We start from the raw sequence: 18,054 nt of genomic DNA on the forward strand, positions 1-18,054 counted from the left end.
ATGTATGTTGATGATGTTGGTGATGATGATGATAATGTATGTATGTTGGTGATGATAATGTATGTATGTTGATGATGATAATGTATGTATGTTGATGATGTTGGTGATGATAATAATGTATGCTGTTGATGATGATGATGTTGGTAATGATGATAATGTATGTTGTTGGTGATAATGATGTTGGTAATGATGATAATGTATGTATGTTGATGATGTTGGTGGTGATAATAATGTATGTTGCTGGTGATGATGTTGGTAATTATGATAATGTATGTTGTTGATGATGATGTTGGTAATGATGATGATGTATGTATGTTGATGATGTTGGTGATGATTATAATGTATGTTGGTGATGATGATGATGTTGGTAATGATGATAATGTATGTTGTTGGTGATGATGATGATGATAATATATGTATGTTGATGATGTTGGTGGTGGTGGTGATGGTGGTGATGATGATGATGATAATGATGTGAGGTGAGTCTGCTCTCTCAGGTGTGTGTGGGGGGGATGTGTCTGCTCTCTCAGGTATGTGTGTGTGTGGGGGGGTGTCTGCTCTCTCAGGTGTGTGTGTGTGTGTGTGGGGGGGGGGGGTGAGTCTGCTCTCTCAGGTGTGTGTGTGTGTGGGGGGGGTTAGGGTTCTCAGGGTTCTCAGGCTCTCTCAGGTTTTTATATGGGGTTTCCAGTCTCAAAACTACTGTTTACATGTTGGCGACTCGACAGTAGAAAAAACAACCAACCCTTCAATGAAATTTACAAAAGGGTGTCTATTTTTAAGTGGACTACATTTCTGAGCTCCTCTCTCCCATTATAAGAGACATTAATCACCTCTGCTTCTCCTGCCCCAAGCTGTGGCCACAGATCTGCCCCTGGGATCTTTACTTTGGTCTTCATGAAGAGAGAAAGAGACACCGAGAGAAACTATTTTGGTTAATCATACACCTGACTATATGCCTACTAAATCCATAACTTTGTGCAAGTGCACAAAAACTATTAACATTTCCATTTTTGAAAGCATTCTTACTTTACAGCATTTTTTCACACCTGCCTAAAACCTTTGCACAGTACTATATATGGAAGGTCTGAAAGAAGTATTTGCCCTATTTCACATTTCTTTATTTTGTGCACATCTTTTTTGAAGACAAACAAATAATCTTGCCTAGAATATTTATTTGCTGATGACAAATACAAAATAAAATATTTTTCCTTTGGGTGTAGGTTTCTCCAAGCATCTACCAATCCAATTTCACCAATTGCTCTTCGAAGCATTACTGCAACCTTTTCTGATTTATGTTTTGAAGTACTCTAATGTGTCTAATTTTGCATACATTTGGCAGTCATTTGGCAGACGCTTTTAATCCAAAGCGATTTACAAGTGCATAGGTTCTACCATAAGTCAAAGCATCGCATCCAGAACTAGCAAAATACACATGAAATGCTGTACTAAACAGACAAGGTTAGGGATATCAGAAAGGAGGGGCAGGGGAAATCAGGAGGGAGGACTAAGGTACAGTTTGAAAAGGTGGGTTTGGAGTCTGCGTCGAAATAGGGGGAGGGATTCTGCTGTTCTGACAGTGGTAGGCAAGTCATTCCACCACTGAGGAACCAGAACGGAAAACAGGCGTGAACGAGCAGCTCGACTGCCAGGTGTACGTAGAGAGGGGACCATAAGGCGACCAGAGCTGGCAGACCGGAGTGGTCTAGCTGGGGAGTAGGGAGTGATCAAGGATTGTATCTAAGGTGGGGCAGTCCCCTTAGCAGCCTGAAATGCCAACACTAGGGCCTTGAAACGGATGTGTGCGGCAATAGGAAGCCAGTGGAGGCCAATGAGAAGCGGGGCTGACCTGGGCTGACTGGTGATCAGGCGGGCTGCAGCATTCTGGACCAGCTGGAGGGGCTTGATGGCACACGCTGGGAGACCGGCTAGGAGGGAGTTGCAGTAATCCAGGCGGGAAATGACGAGCGCTTGGACTAGGAGCTAGGTGGCTTTCTCAGTCAGGAGATGATGGATACGGCGTATATTATACAGAAAGAACCTGCAGGTTCTGGCAGTGGAGGATACTTGTGGAGCCAGGGTGAGGCAGTTATCAAGAGTTACCCCAAGATTCTTTGCCGTACGGGAGGAGGAAACTACTAAGTCCTCAACAGTCAATGAGAGGTCGATTGATGGAGAGGACTTAGCAGGGATGTAGAGAAGCTCAGTTTTGGCAAGGTTCAGCTTCAGGTGGTGGGAAGTCATCCACGCAGAGATATCAGCCAAGCAGGCAGAGATCCGTGTGGTGACTTGGGTGTCGGGGGGGAAGGAAATAAAGAGTTGGGTGTCATCAGCGTAAGAATGATAAGAAAAGCCATGGGAAGAGATAACAGAACCAAGAGACATGGTGTATAGCGAGAAGAGGAGAGGCCCAAGAACTGAGCCCTGTGGGACTCCAGTTCGTAGGGGGTGAGGGTCGGAGACTGAGCCCCTCCAAGTCACCTGGTAGGAGCGACCAGAGAGGTAGGAGGAAAACCAAGCGAGTGCAGACCCTGTGACACCCATCCCAGACAGCGATGAGAGCAGAATCTCATGGTTGACTGTATCGAAGGCGGCCGACAGGTCGAGGAAGATGAGGACAGAGGAGAGGGATTTGGCTTTAGCAGAGTGGAGTGCCTCAGTGACCGCGAGCAAGGCGGTCTCAGTGGAGTGGCCACTCTTGAAGCCAGACTGGTTGGGGTCATGGAGATTGTTCTGGAGAAGATAAGTGGACAGTTGGGAGCAGACTGCCCGTTCCAAAGTTTTAGCGAGAAAGGGAAGAAGAGAGACAGGCCGGTAGTTGTTCAGGGCAGAGGGGTCAAGAGCAGGTTTTTTGAGCAGGGGAGTGACTCTGGCCCTCTTCAGGGAAGAGGGCATGGTGCCGGAAGAGAGGGAGGTGTTCATTAGAGAGGAGAGAAAAGGGAGAATGTCATCAGATATAGATTGTAGGAGGGGAGAGGGGATGGGGTTAAGAGGACAGGTGGTCGGGCGGTGGGATGTAAGGAGTTTCAGTGTGTCGGCATCAGAGAGGGGAGAAAAGGAGGTTAGGGAGTTGGGGAGGGTAGGAGGGTCAGCAGGGGTGGAGGGTTGGGAGAAGGAATTGCGAATAGCATCGACCTTCTTTTCAAAGAAGGAGACAAAGTCATCAGGTGTGAGTGATGAGGGGGGTGGGGGGGGAGGGGGGGTCAGAAGAGAGGAGAAAGTTGAAAACAGTTTGCGGGGATTAGAGGCGGCTGCGTTAATTTTCGAGTGAAAGAAGGAAGATTTAGCTAGAGAGACAGACGAATGGAAAGATGATAAGAGGGCATGGAAGGAAGCCATATCACTGGGGAGACAGGACCTTTTCCATTTTCTCTCCGCTGCCCGCAGTTTGGTTCGGACAGCTCTTAGAGCATCAGAAAGCCAAGGACTGGGGGGGGAGGCCCGAGCTAATTTGGTGGTGAGGGGACACAGAGAGTCAAAGGAAGATGAGAGGGAGGACATGAGAGTTGTAGCCGCATCATCGGGAGACAGTCGAGAGAAAGACTCCGCGGATGGTAGGGAGGAGAGGATTGTAGATGAGAGGGTGGAGGAAGACAGGTGGCGTAGGTTCCGTCGACAGGTGACAGTGGATGGTGGGAGAGATGGATGGGTGTTAGAGGAGAGTGGAAGAGAGAAAGAGATGAAGGAGTGGTCAGATATATGGAGTGGTGTTACAGAGAGGTTGGTTGTTGTGCAGCTCCTTGCGAAGATGAGGTCAAGAAGGTTGCCTGCTTTGTGGGTGGGAGGGGAAAGAGTGAGGGTAAGGTCAAAAGAAGAGAGGAGGGAGAGAAAGGTAGACTGGGTGGACTCTGAGTTGAGGTTGAAGTCACACAGGAGGATCAGGGGGGTGTCATTGACTGGTGAAGAATATTAGTTTAATTTAGTTGAGCAATATTGTATAGTATTGGAACATCTGACTGACAAGTGTTCTTTTTTGCCCAGAAGAGATCAGTTAGATTTGTTGGTTAAACAATAAATAGTTCTGAATGTCTACTCTTGGTTTTAGTCTTCAGCTTTTTCCTGTGAAGACTGGATTTGTAATAGAAAAGATGAATCAACATCAAGACCAGAGAGCTGTCTTTGGGAGAAAAGCAAGCCATTTTGAAGATCGGAGCCATTGCACAAGCATTGGGGATAGCTTGTACAACAACTTGGAATGTCCTGAAAAATAAATAAACCGCTGGCGTACAATAGACATCAAACAGGTGAACCAAGGAACACCACAGCAGTTAATGACAGAAACATTGTGAGCTGTGAAGAAAAACTACAAAACATCAGTCGGTGACGTTACAAACAATCTCTACAAGGCAGGGGTTAAGGTACAGTACTGTGTGAAAGTCTTAGGCACCTGTATAACATTCTGTACAGGTAAGATTCTTTCAAAAATAATTCAATGAAGGACAGCGTTGGCTAAGACAATCAGCAGGTTGTTCCAAACATGTTGAAGAACTTACCGCAGTTCTTCTGCAGACTTTGGTTGGCTCCTTGCTTTTGATCTCAGACAGCCTTGATCAAGTTTTTGTGTAAAAAGTAGTTAATTGCTTACAGTAACTTTTTTTTTTTTCTTTAATTAAATACAAAAATGTCTCCCAATAAAAATGAATATTTGGAAATCTCAAATGTGTTCTTTTATACAAACACACACACAAAAAAAAACCATATATACAATAAAGTCTAGGGAGCCTAAGTCTGCACAGTACTGTATCTCAATCAACCATTCAAAGAACACTTAGAGAGCAACAATATAGAGGCTATACCACAAGATTACCACAAGAACATTAGCCTCTAGAATTTCTTGATATTTAGTGGAATCCCTTTTTCCTTCCACTCACACAATATTTCCTATGCCCCCAGCTGCCACACAACCCCAAAGCATAATGGATCCACCTCCATGCTTCACAGCTAGCACGGTGTTCTTCTCTACAAAGGCTTCATCCTTTATTCTCCATACATACCTTCATTGGTGGTCGCCTAAAAGTTCAATTTTGGTTTTGTCAGTCCAAAGCACATTGTTCCAATAGGCTTCAGGCTTCTCAGTTTTCAGACACTTAATTTTGTGTTGAGGTTGTTTTTTCTGGCAACTGTGCCATGTAGTTCTCTGTTTAAAGTATGTTGCATTGTTGTCCTGTGAACAGCTAGACCTGTGTTTGCTATTTTCTTTGCAGTGATGTGTGGGTTCTTCTGAGTATTTCTCACCAGGTATTGGGCCATTCTATCTGAAATCTTTCTTGGTCTTCCAGACTTTGCCTTGACTTCAACTGTTCCATCTATCTTCCATTTTATAATAATGTTTCTGACATTGGAAATAGGTTGTTTGAAACATTGAGATTTGTAGCCTTCTTCCTTCTTGATGGGAATGAACCATCTTCATTCTGAAATCCTTGGACTGTTTAGAGCAGGGGTCAGCAACCCAGGTCCTTGAGAGCCACAGGGTGTGCTGGCTTTCATTGTTACTTGGCATTAATTGATCAATGAAAGCCGTTGATTACACAGTTAACTCACCTCACCTGGTTTCTTGGGTCTGAATTGGTTGCTTATTTTAAGGTGGAGACGAAAGCCAGCACACCCTGCGGCTCTCATGTCAAGGTCTCATGTTTAACTCTTTACCATTTAGAGTTCAGGTTTGCTTGCGATCACATACAGATTCATTGTAACAACCAGGGGTGGCCATATTTCTGCAGCCTACTGTACACATACACTCACCAAGCACTTTATTTGGAACATATTTACTTTATTGCACCTACTTAATCATGCGATTATCTAATCAGCCAATTGTGTGGCAGCAGTGCAATGCATACAATCATGTAAATACAAGGTCAGGAGCTTCAGTTAATGTTCACATCAACCATCAGAATGGGGAAAAAATGTTATCCAAGTGACAGTGGAATCTAAGATGGTGGCAGACAGGGTGGTTTGAGTATCTCAGAAACTGCTGATCTCTTGGGATTTTCACACAAACAAGTCTCAAGAGTTTGCAAAGACTGGTGGAAAAAATAAAATAAAATAAAATAATAATAATAAGCCAGTGAGCAGCAGACAGAAACACCTTGTTCATGAGAGACGTCAGAGGATTAGGGCCAGACTGGTCAAAGCTGGCAGGAAGGTGACAGTAATGCAAATAACCCACATCACAACAGTGAGAAGTGGATACAGTATGTGTCAAAATGTGATTTCTTCAGTTTGATGATTAATTGCTTATGTCCCGCTCCTTTATGATTTTTAAATTTTGAAAAAAAATTTCATATACAATTTTTAAAAAATTGTGTAAAAGTGCTTGTGCTTGTTCAGAATCGTTTTTTATTTATTATTAGTAGCTTCATCAACCAGACCCCTAACACATAAATGAACATGAAAATAAGATATTTATATATATATATGTATATAAAGGTTTTTGTTAGTTTTTTTAAGTTAAAGCATATTAAGACATTTTAAATTAACAGAAATTTCTAGACATGTGTATATAATACATTTTGAAAAGTGTTAGTTATTTGTTTCTATGAGAAAAGAGTTTGGCAGTTTAGAAACCGAAATATTGGATACGTAGCTTCCCTAGTCTTTAATGATTTAAAAAACAGAAATAATTAAATGTTAAATGTATATAATGATATGTTTATTTAGATAATGCTACAGATACATAGGCCTAACGTAGTGCTGATAGACAGGTGCTTTACATGTTAAATGTTGACTCCTACAACATTTAACTTATAAACATATTACATTTTTATTTTATACGACTTAAATTATAGTCTTTCCCCAGTGATCCTATGTTAACCTTCAAATCCGTACGATGCATGTTTTGGAATAATACATTTTGTAATAATTACAAATGTTTCTTTAGTAGTTTTAACATAAAATAACAAAATAACGTTCTGCATTTAGACAGACGTAAACTTATTTTTATTAGTATTTGAAATGTCCAAAACACTTGGGTTACTTTTATTGAAATGTAATCCCCCCCCCCCCCCCCCCCCCAGAATGTTGCTTTTTTCTTCTTATTTTCATGTTCATTTATGTGTTAGGGGTCTGGTTGATGAAGCTACTAATAATAAATAAAAGATTCTAAACTCTAAAAGCACAAGCACTTTTACACAAAAATCACCATTTTCAAACACGTTTAAAAAACATAAAGATCTTCACTACCCCCTCACAGAGAACATTACATAAACTTTTCCCAATAAAAATATATTTTTACATTTTTACATAAAGGGGCGTGACATAAGAAATTAATCATTAAACTGAAAAAAATCTAATTTTGACATATCGTATACAATTATCTTCATCATAAAAAGCAGGGATGACACAAAATATTTTTCAGTTTCTATTTTAATAAGAATGCTCCTCAGTAATCCTCCTTTTTCTGCATTTCACTATTATTTTACAAATTAGATATAAAAGACCATAAATACATGACATAATTTACACATACCTAAATTCATCAGTGCAAAACAATTTAATAAACAAGAGAAAAATAACAACTGAAAATGTGTTAATGTATAATAATAATCATCTGCAAGTCAAATGCTTCAGACAAAAAAAATAGATGATGTTCTGTTAGGATTCTTCCATAATAAACTAAATAAAATGCATTGTACAGTACATTCTAGTTCACCATCTCGCCCCACAGCCCTTGCATATCTCAGTCAGATCCCTGACTGACACACAGAAATGAAGCTAAACTCCATGACCCCACACAGATCCCTGACTGACACACAGAAATGAAGCAAAACTCCACGACTCCACGACCCCACACAGTGACCCCACAGACAAAGTTCCCCTCTTACCAGGTGTGTGTGGGGGGGCAGGCGTGTGTGTGAGGGCAGGGGGGCAGGTGTGTGTATGTGTGAGCAGGGGGGCAGGTGTGTGTATGTGTGAGCAGGGGGGCAGGTGTGTGTGGAGGGGACAGGTGTGTGTGTGAGGGCAGGGGGGCAGGTGTGTGTGTGTGGGGGCAGGGGGGCAGGTGTGTGTATGTGTGAGCAGGGGGGCAGGTGTGTGTGGAGGGGACAGGTGTGTGTGTGTGTGTGTGAGCAGGGGGGCAGGTGTGCATACGCCCCAGCTTCAGCTGAGCACCGCCTCCAGCTAGTTCTTTCCAGGCTGAAAATGGATCCTCCCTTCGCATATACTAAAGTGGACAGGACTGCCTTAACTGGTAGCACTCTTAAGACAATCTGTTGGGCCCTTGAGCAAGGCCCTTAACCCTGCATTGCTCCAGGGGAGAATTGTCTCCTGCTTAGTCTAATCAGCTGTACGTTGCTCTGGATAAGAGCGTCTGCCAAATGTCAATAATGTAATGTAATGTAATCTGCCACACAGAAAAACTAAATAAAGAGATGAATCATCAGCAGGAGCAACATCTTTGTTATATTCCCATATGGTTTTAGTATCATTCATTACATGTTTTTAATACACTCTTAAATACGTCCTCAGTTCATGGACTTGAGCTACAGTGGGAATTGTGGGTGAGTTTTCATCCTGGAAGCAGAGGGGCAGAGAGAAAATGTTCTTTACTTCATCAGAGAAAGACACGCTCTCTGATTCTCAACTTAAAAAGGACTGCAGCAGCAGGTGTAGACACTGGAGAGAGAGATATTAATACAAAAACATTTATACACAGTACATATATGGCCATGAGGCATATTAATCTGTCAGACGTGCTCATCGCTCAGAGGTGTTATTCGCTCAGAGGTATTTATCACACCGTGTTAATCGCTCGGACGTGTTAATTGCCCAGTGTAAAGCGTTCCGACATATAATATCTCAGACGTGTTAATCCCTCAGATTTGTTCATTGCTAAGACATGTTAAACACAGTGTTAATCGCTCAGATGTGTTAATCGCTCAGATGTGTTAATCGCTCAAACGTGTCATTCCCACATCGTTATTCCCACATCATTAATCACTCCGGGCCACATTTCTCTTAGCATTTTATGAAGCCTCGAAAGGTATACCTAACTAAAGTCGTTTACTTTTCTGGGTGTGTTCCCCGAACTATCCCGGCACCTCAGATTGTGGTATCACGCCTCGTCCCACTGCGCCACCTGGCAATACGCCTTCTTTGGCAGGTCATGTTTATTTACATTGCTTTAATATCTTTGTCATGGAGCCTTAAATGACTTTGCAATCAGGGTTGATTTGCCAGAAGCACCATCACATTACCGGTGTAATTCACTATTTTCTCTGATTAGCTGACATTTTCAATAAAAGCGCACCAACAAGCAAAATGCACCAACACGAAAACAACATAAGCTAAGGCCAAAAAAAAACAAAGAAGCGGTCCCACAGCTTCACAGCAAACGAAATGGAGATATTGTTAGAGGATGTGCCGCTGAATAAAGAAACATTATTTTTTTTGGACTACGGTGTCCAAAAAAACAAAGAAAGAATGATGGTTAAACATCGCTCTAGCCCACAGAGAGAGTGGGAAATCATCAGTTTATAAATATCATTTAAAAGGCAATCAGGCAACATGTTCAATAAAGTGCACCATCCATCCTTCATAATGGACAATTTTATTCTTTGCATGAAAACAGTCCCATTAATGTGGTATTTTAGCAATATTATTAGCCAAATACAACTGTATAATGATTAGTGTACATATTGCTTAACAGATTGAGATGTAACGAAGAACAGCTGATATCAGAGGCTTGCGGTTGAAACAGAGGTGGCCACTAGCGGAGTGAGCTGACTACATCGCTACAAATGACGTAGCGTTATGATGGCTTCAGGAAACGCAGCCCAGATGTGTCAATTGCTCAGACGTGTTAATCACTCGCTCATTGTTATTTGCTAAGACATGTTAAACACAGTGTTAATCACTCAGATGTGTTAATCACTCGCTCAGTGTTAATTGCTAAGACATGTTAAACACAGTGTTAATCACTCAGACGTGTTAATCACTCGCTCAGTGTTAATTGCTAAGACATGTTAAACACAGTGTTAATCGCCTAGATGTGTTATTCCCACATCATTAATTACTCAGATGTTTATCGCTCAGACATGTTCATCTCTCAGATGAGCGAATCTATCACGCATTATATCAGCAATCATCAAATCTTCAACAATTATTGCTAATGACTGGACACTCCCAGGTGAAGAGAGAGAGGACGGTGATTTGATGATCCCTGCACTATATCGTACAGGAGCTCATGCAAGCAAAAGCACTTCTTTCTAACAAGAATAATACATATTGTCATTTGTTACAATATAAATTATTATTATGGAAAACTGAACAAGGTTTAATGAAATGACAAACTATGACATGAAATTTGACTCAGCACTTAGCTGTGACATTTTACTCAAGAGTGTTAATCGCTCACATACTAAAGGGGTTTGAAAATATGCCTGAACTTGTTCAGAAATACTGACCTTAACAAATCCAGGGGCTTTGCTTGCTTTCCCTTTCTTCTGTGATTTCAGATTTTCACAGCCAGTGAGAAACATTTTGTACAGCAGATTGCTTCACCTCTTTTGAAGGTAAGAAAAAATTCTCAGCTTCTCATGTGTTACAGATGCAGGAAAAGACGCTTTCTCAGCTTTTGGACTCTGAGGTGCAGGAATCAAATATCCCAAAATTTCCCAATGGCACAAAATGCTTCAATCCAACCGAACAAGAGCAAGAGTGCAGCAGAGAGCGTCCCTCTGGGCCGCACACTGAGACCATGCAGCAGCAGAACGGCCGCAGAGTACAAACAACAGTTTATACACAACACCATGTCCACACATACTCCCCAGGGAAAGTGTATACACAACACCATGTCCACACATACTCCCCAGGGAAAGTGTATACACAACACCATGTCCACACATACTCCCCAGGGAAAGTGTATACACAACACCATGTCCACACATACTCCCCAGGGAAAGTGTATACACAACACCATGTCCACACACTCCCCAGGGAAAGTGTATACACAACACCATGTCCACACATACTCCCCAGGGAAAGTGTATACACAACACCATGTCCACACATACTCCCCAGGGAAAGTGTATACACAACACCATGTCCACACACTCCCCAGGGAAAGTGTATACACAACACCATGTCCACACATACTCCCCAGGGAAAGTGTATACACAACACCATGTCCACACATACTCCCCAGGGAAAGTGTATACACAACACCATGTCCACACATACTCCCCAGGGAAAGTGTATACACAACACCATGTCCACACATACTCCCCAGGGAAAGTGTATACACAACACCATGTCCACACATACTCCCCAGGGAACGTCACCAACACTCTTCCTGTCAGACAGCCGTTTTCTTCTCTTCTTTTATAAAGTGCACGGATGAGGTAAACTATTTTATTATTTCATGTGCCTTCCCTTTAAATAAAGCAGTTTATAGTTTTTTTTTTTAAATTCATGGGCTCAGACAGGAACCATTCTTCTTTGTATCTGTTGCATTTGGGACAACATTCCCTGGACGCTGCTCAGGATCTTGTTCTGATGTGCAGCTGAAGTGACTCCAATTCGTGCCAGATCACTTTTTAAGAGAAAACAAACAGGACAGGGAGATATGATAGTGTTTATAGGGTTAGCATTAGCATTAAGGTTATATTTAGCATTAGCCCTCAGCTTAGGGTTAGCATTATCAATAGGGATAGTTTGCGTAGACTTAAACTCAAGGTGTGTGTGTGTGTGTGTGTGTGTGTGTGTGTGTGTGTGCACTCACTCCTCTGTTATCCGTGACACGCTCTCCAGACTGCTGTAGCCTGCGGCAGTGAAGTTGTCATGGTAACGCTCCATCTTCAGAGCCTGCAGCCAATCCGCTACAGATCCCAGCACCGTGCGCTCTGTGTGGCTGGGCTCCAGCAGGGCTGTGTGGGGCCTGGGAAAGACCAGGGGCTGAGGGTTAGCGTTAGCATTAAGGTAAAGCTTAGGGTTAGCATTAGCTTTAAGCTTAAGGTTAGTCTTAGCATTAGCCTTAAGCTTAATGTTAGGTGTGCGTACAATGTGTGTACAATATGTGTGTGTGCATGTGCATATAGTGTGTATAGTTTGTGTGTGTATAGTGTTTGTGTATAGTGTTTGTGTATAGTGCGTGTGTGCATGTGTGTATAGTGTGTGTGTATGTGTGCATGTACAGCACTATGCAGATGTCATAGCCACCCTAGACTTTATTATATATATATATATATATATGTTTATTTTTTGTGTGTGTTAGTATAAAAGAACACATTTGAGATTTCCAAATATTGCGTGTGTGTGTGAGTGTGTGAGTGTGTGTGTGAGTGTGTATGTGTGTGAGTATAGTGTGTGTGTGTGTGTGTGTGAGAGTGTGTGTCTGTGAGTGTGTGTGTGTGTGTGTGTGAGAGTGTGTGTGTGAGTGTGTGAGTGTGCGAGTGTGCGAGTGTGCGAGTGTGTGTGTGAGTATAGTGTGTGTGTGTGTGTGTGTGTGTGTGTGTGTGTGAGTATAGTGTGTGTGTGTGTGTGTGTGTGTGTGTGTGTGTGTGAGTGTGTGAGTATAGTGTGTGTGTGTGTGTGTATAGTGTGTGTGTGTGTGTGTGTGTGTGTGTGTGTGTGTGAGTGTGTGTGTATAGTGTGTGTGTGTGTGTGTGTGTGAGAGTGTGTGTGTGAGTGTGTGTGAGTGTGAGTGTGTGTGTATAGTGTGTGAGTGTGAGTGTGAGTGTATAGTCTGTGTGTGTGTGTGTATGTGTGTGTGTCTGTGTGTATGTGTGTGTGTGTGTGTGTATAGTGTGTGTGTGTGTGTGTGAGTCTGTGTGTGAGTGTGTGTGTGTGTGTGTGAGTGTGTGTGTGAGTGTGTGTGAGTGTGTGAGAGTGTGTGTGAGTGTGTGTGTGTGAGTGTGTGTGTGAGTGTGTGTGAGTGTGTGAGTGTGTGAGTGAGTGTGTGTGAGTGTGTGAGTGTGTGAGTGTGTGAGTGTGAGTGTGTGAGTGTGTGAGTGTGTGAGTGTGTGTGTGTGTGTGTGTGTGTGTGAGTGTAGTGTGTGTGTGTGTGTGAGTATAGTGTGTGTGTGTGTGTGTGTGTGTGTGAGTGAGTGAGCGTGTGTGTGTGTGTGAGTGTAGTGTGTGTGTGTGTGTGAGTATAGTGTGTGTGTGTGTGTGTGTGAGAGTGTATGTGTGTGTGTGTGTGTGTGTGTGTGAGTATAGTGTGTATGTGTGTGTGTGAGAGTGTATGTGTGTGTGTGTGTGTGTGTGTGTGTGTGTGTGTGTGTGAGTATAGTGTGTGTGTGTGTGTGTGTGTGTGTACCGTGCTCTCTCTCCCTCCCTCCTCCTCAGGCTGTGTGGGTTGCGGATCAGCTTGTCCAGCAGGGTGAGGACCTGGCTGTGTTTGGGTCGGGCGCTGCGGTCTTCATGCCAGCAAGCCAGCATGAGCTGGTGCACAGAATCAGGACAGTCCATGGGGGGGGGCAGGCGGTACCCCTCCTCTACGGCCTTAATCACCTGGGGGCGTGAATAACATAATCATTTGGTATTTAACTTCATCCAAAGCGACGTAGAGTTGATTAGACAGTATCCCCTGGAGCAATGCATTGTTTCTGCTTTAATAAATACACAGCCATTGACTCTTCATGGAAATATTCCATCTTTGAGAGCTTATAATAATAAAAATTATAATAATTATGAATATTATGATATGAATATAAAAAAGAAACGCTGCAGTGATGACGTACGTCCTGGTTGCTCATGTCCCAGTACGGCCGCTCCCCGTATGACATCACTTCCCACATGACGATGCCGTAGCTCCACACGTCACTGGCCGAGGTGAACTTCCTGTAGGCGATGGCCTCCGGGGCCGTCCAGCGGATGGGGATCTTACCACCCTGAGGACATACACTGCTGTTACTCACACACACACTCTTACCACCCTGAGGACATACACTACTGTTACTCACACACACACTCTTACCACCCTGAGGACATACACTGCTGTTACTCACACACACACTCTTACCACCCTGAGGACATACACTGCTGTTACTCACACACACACTCTTACCACCCTGAGGACATACACTGCTGTTACTCACACACACACTCTTACCACCCTGAGGACATACACTACTGTTACTCACACACACACACTCTTACCACCCTGAGGACATACACTACTGTTACTCACACACACACTCTTACCACCCTGAGGACATACACTGCTGTTACTCACACACACACTCTTACCACCCTGAGGACATACACTGCTGTTACTCACACACACACTCTTACCACCCTGAGGACATACACTACTGTTACTCACACACACACTCTTACCACCCTGAGGACATATACTGCTGTTACTCACACACACACTCTTACCACCCTGAGGACATACACTGCTGTTACTCACACACACACACACACACACTCACTATAACATACACAGTGGGGTGGCGTGGCGTGTCATTTCGTGGTGTGTTGTGGCATGTTGTAGCGTGTTGTAGCGTGTCGTGTCGTGGCATGTTGTAGCGTGTTGTTGCGTGTCGTGTCGTGGCATGTTGTAGCGTGTTGTGGCGTGTCATGGTGTGTCGTGGCGTGTCGTGGCGTGTCGTAGCGTGGCGTGTCACACCCGTGTAGTGTAGGCTGCGTCGGGGTCGTCCTCCAGCACGCGGGACATGCCGAAGTCGGACACCTTGCAGACCAGGTTGCTGTTGATCAGGATGTTCCGCGCAGCGAGGTCTCTGTGCACGTAGCTCCGGTCCGAGAGGAACTTCATCCCCGAGGCCACACCCCTCAGCATGCCCACCAGCTGGATCACCGTAAAGCGCCCGTCGTTCTTCTGCCACAAACACACAACAGCTTTACTCTGCAATGCCATGCCCTGGGCCTGAACCTGCAACCCCCCCACACAAGTACTTCTGCCACAAACAGAGCAGTGTTATAGTCACTGCGCTTTGCTCTGCAATGGTACCATTTGTAATTATTTTTTAATTAATAAATATTCATGATCATAATATTAAATTGCCTGTACAATTTTGATTTATGGACACTAATTTTTCAAAATTAATTCAAAATTTATATGCAAAAGATTTTTCATTGCAAACTTTAAACATCCAACTCCCACACCTCCAGCCCCGCCCCTCCACTCCCTGCTTTGTTAATGGCTGTCTGCCTCCTAGGTGCATGGAGAGCACCTGATTGGCTGCCAGAAGCCTTGATTTCTGTGTCAGACAGCTCAGACCAGCACATTCGCTGACAGTGCACACATACATACACACACACACTCCCACTCTCACACACACAGTAAATAGCAGTGTGTTTTTGAGCCATGTTACTACACCAGCTGGCTCTGATGTCATCACCCTGGGATCCTGTCACCATGGCGATACGAAGCTCACCCTCAGGAATGCGTCGAGTGCGCCATTCTCCATGTGCTCTGTGATGATCATCACCGGCTTACCTGCGCAGGACGAGCAGACCAGGTGATCAGAGCCTCCCACTGCACTTCCATTAAAGCTGAGCCTAGCCACTGCACTTCCATTAAAGCTGAGCCTAGCCACTGCACTTCCATTAAAGCTGAGCCTAGCCACTGCACTTCCATTAAAGCTGAGCCTAGCCACTGCACTTCCATTAAAGCTGAGCCTAGCCACTGCGCTTCCATTAAAGCTGAGCTTAGCCACTGAACTTCCATTAAAGCTGAGCCTAGCCACTGCACTTCCATTAAAGCTGAGCCTAGCCACTGCACTTCCATTAAAGCTGAGCCTAGCCACTGCACTTCCATTAAAGCTGAGCCTAGCCACTGCACTTCCATTAAAGCTGAGCCTAGCCACTGCACTTCCATTAAAGCTGAGCCTAGCCACTGCACTTCCATTAAAGCTGAGCCTAGCCACTGCACTTCCATTAAAGCTGAGCCTAGCCACTGCACTTCCATTAAAGCTGAGCCTAGCCACTGCGCTTCCATTAAAGCTGAGCCTATCCACTGCGCTTCCATTAAAGCTGAGCCTAGCCACTGCACTTCCATTAAACTGAGCTTAGCCACTGAACTTCCATTAAAGCTGAGCCTAGCCACTGCACTTCCATTAAAGCTGAGCTTGGCCACTGCACTTCCATTAAAGCTGAGCCTAGCCACTGCGCTTCCATTAAAGCTTAGCCTAGCCACTGCGCTTCCATTAAAGCTGAGCTTGGCCACTGCGCTTCCATTAAAGCTGAGCCTAGCCACTGCGCTTCCATTAAAGCTGAGCTAGGCCACTGCGCTTCCATTAAAGCTGAGCCTAGCCACTGCGCTTCCATTAAAGCTGAGCTAGGCCACTGCGCTTCCATTAAAGCTGAGCTTAGCCACTGCACTTCCATTAAAGCTGAGCCTAGTCACTGCGCTTCCATTAAAGCTGAGCCTAGCCACTGCACTTCCATTAAAGCTGAGCCTGGCCACTGAACTTCCATTAAAGCTGAGCCTAGCCACTGCACTTCCATTAAAGCTGAGCCTAGCCACTGCACTTCCATTAAAGCTGAGCCTAGCCACTGCACTTCCATTAAAGCTGAGCCTAGCCACTGCACTTCCATTAAAGCTGAGCCTAGCCACTGCACTTCCATTAAAGCTGAGCCTAGCCACTGCACTTCCATTAAAGCTGAGCCTAGCCACTGCACTTCCATTAAAGCTGAGCCTAGCCACTGCACTTCCATTAAAGCTGAGCCTAGCCACTGCACTTCCATTAAAGCTGAGCCTAGCCACTGCGCTTCCATTAAAGCTGAGCCTAGCCACTGCGCTTCCATTAAAGCTGAGCTTGGCCACTGCGCTTCCATTAAAGCTGAGCCTAGCCACTGCGCTTCCATTAAAGCTGAGCCTAGCCACTGCAATTCCATTAAAGCTGAGCCTAGCCACTGCACTTCCATTAAAGCTGAGCTTGGCCACTGCGCTTCCATTAAAGCTGAGCCTAGCCACTGCACTTCCATTAAAGCTGAGCCTAGCCACTGCACTTCCATTAAAGCTGAGCCTAGCCACTGCACTTCCATTAAAGCTGAGCCTAGCCACTGCACTTCCATTAAAGCTGAGCCTAGCCACTGCACTTCCATTAAAGCTGAGCCTAGCCACTGCACTTCCATTAAAGCTGAGCCTAGCCACTGCACTTCCATTAAAGCTGAGCCTAGCCACTGCGCTTCCATTAAAGCTGAGCCTAGCCACTGCACTTCCATTAAAGCTGAACTTGGCCACTGCACTTCCATTAAAGCTGAACTTGGCCACTGCGCTTCCATTAAAGCTGAGCCTAGCCACTGCACTTCCATTAAAGCTGAGCCTAGCCACTGCGCTTCCATTAAAGCTGAGCCTAGCCACTGCACTTCCATTAAAGCTGAGCCTAGCCACTGCACTTCCATTAAAGCTGAGCCAAGCACTGCACTTCCATTAAAGCTGAGCCTAGCCACTGCACTTCCATTAAAGCTGAGCCTAGCCACTGCCTCACACTCCAGCCAATGGCCACAGTCTACGGTGGGCATTAGTAAATGGATGTTAAACATTATTAATAATTAAACTGACCAAAATAGAAACAAGCTTAAGTGTTTATTATTTATTTTGCTATTATTATTCAGTCATTTAAATGCATTGTAAAACTCATTTGTCTAAGCTTAAATGTCCCACTATAAAAGTTCACCAAAACTGTCTGGGCGTGGTGATGAGACAACTTTCCACACATTGTTGTTTGTTACCATAGTTACCTCCATGATACGCACTCATCTTGGGAGACTGAATTTTCACAAGCCAGCTAACTTAGTATATCAACTATGGATAGCTAAGGTAAGGACCCTGACTTATCCAATGACAATTTTTGCGAATACACCAGACAGGAAAGTAGAAAAGTAGGAAAGTAGGAAAGAATTTAAATCCAAAACGCTCCTGTACTTGACCCCGGGCTTACCCAGGTCTGCCCTCTGCCCCCACAGCCAATGAGATGCTTCCCTCTGCAGTAAACAGCCAATGAGATGCTGAACTCACAGTTGGTGACCACGCCCTCCAGGTGGATGATGTTGGGGTGGTCGAACTGTCCCATGGTGCTCGCTTCGCTCAGGAAGTCCCGCCTCTGCCGCTCTGTGTAGCCGGCCTTCAGCGTCTTAATCGCCACACAG

General features: G+C 44.4%; 1 protein-coding gene across 5 annotated transcripts in view; it reads right to left on the reverse strand.

Moving 5' to 3' along the window:
* Window positions 1-11,118: 11,118 nt before the first annotated feature.
* The window catches only part of epha4l (eph receptor A4, like), a 43,800-nt gene continuing 36,864 nt past the window's right edge, over window positions 11,119-18,054 (reverse strand). For 3 of the 5 annotated variants that reach the window (XM_061216617.1, XM_061216618.1, XM_061216616.1), the window contains exons 15-21: window positions 17,924-18,054; window positions 15,336-15,397; window positions 14,567-14,776; window positions 13,674-13,823; window positions 13,250-13,443; window positions 11,714-11,869; window positions 11,119-11,524 (exon numbers count right to left, since the gene is read on the reverse strand). The exon at window positions 17,924-18,054 is cut by the window's right edge and continues 55 nt beyond it. In XM_061216617.1, the coding sequence (XP_061072601.1) occupies window positions 11,410-11,524; window positions 11,714-11,869; window positions 13,250-13,443; window positions 13,674-13,823; window positions 14,567-14,776; window positions 15,336-15,397; window positions 17,924-18,054 (1,018 nt within the window). In that variant the 3' untranslated portion in view covers window positions 11,119-11,409. The remainder of the gene's footprint in view (window positions 11,525-11,713; window positions 11,870-13,249; window positions 13,444-13,673; window positions 13,824-14,566; window positions 14,777-15,335; window positions 15,398-17,923) is intronic. The other 2 variants (XM_061216620.1, XM_061216619.1) reach the window with 1 other exon arrangement.

Source organism: Conger conger, chromosome 13 (genome assembly GCF_963514075.1).
Source record: "Conger conger chromosome 13, fConCon1.1, whole genome shotgun sequence".
NCBI classification, from domain to species: Eukaryota; Metazoa; Chordata; class Actinopteri; order Anguilliformes; family Congridae; genus Conger; species Conger conger.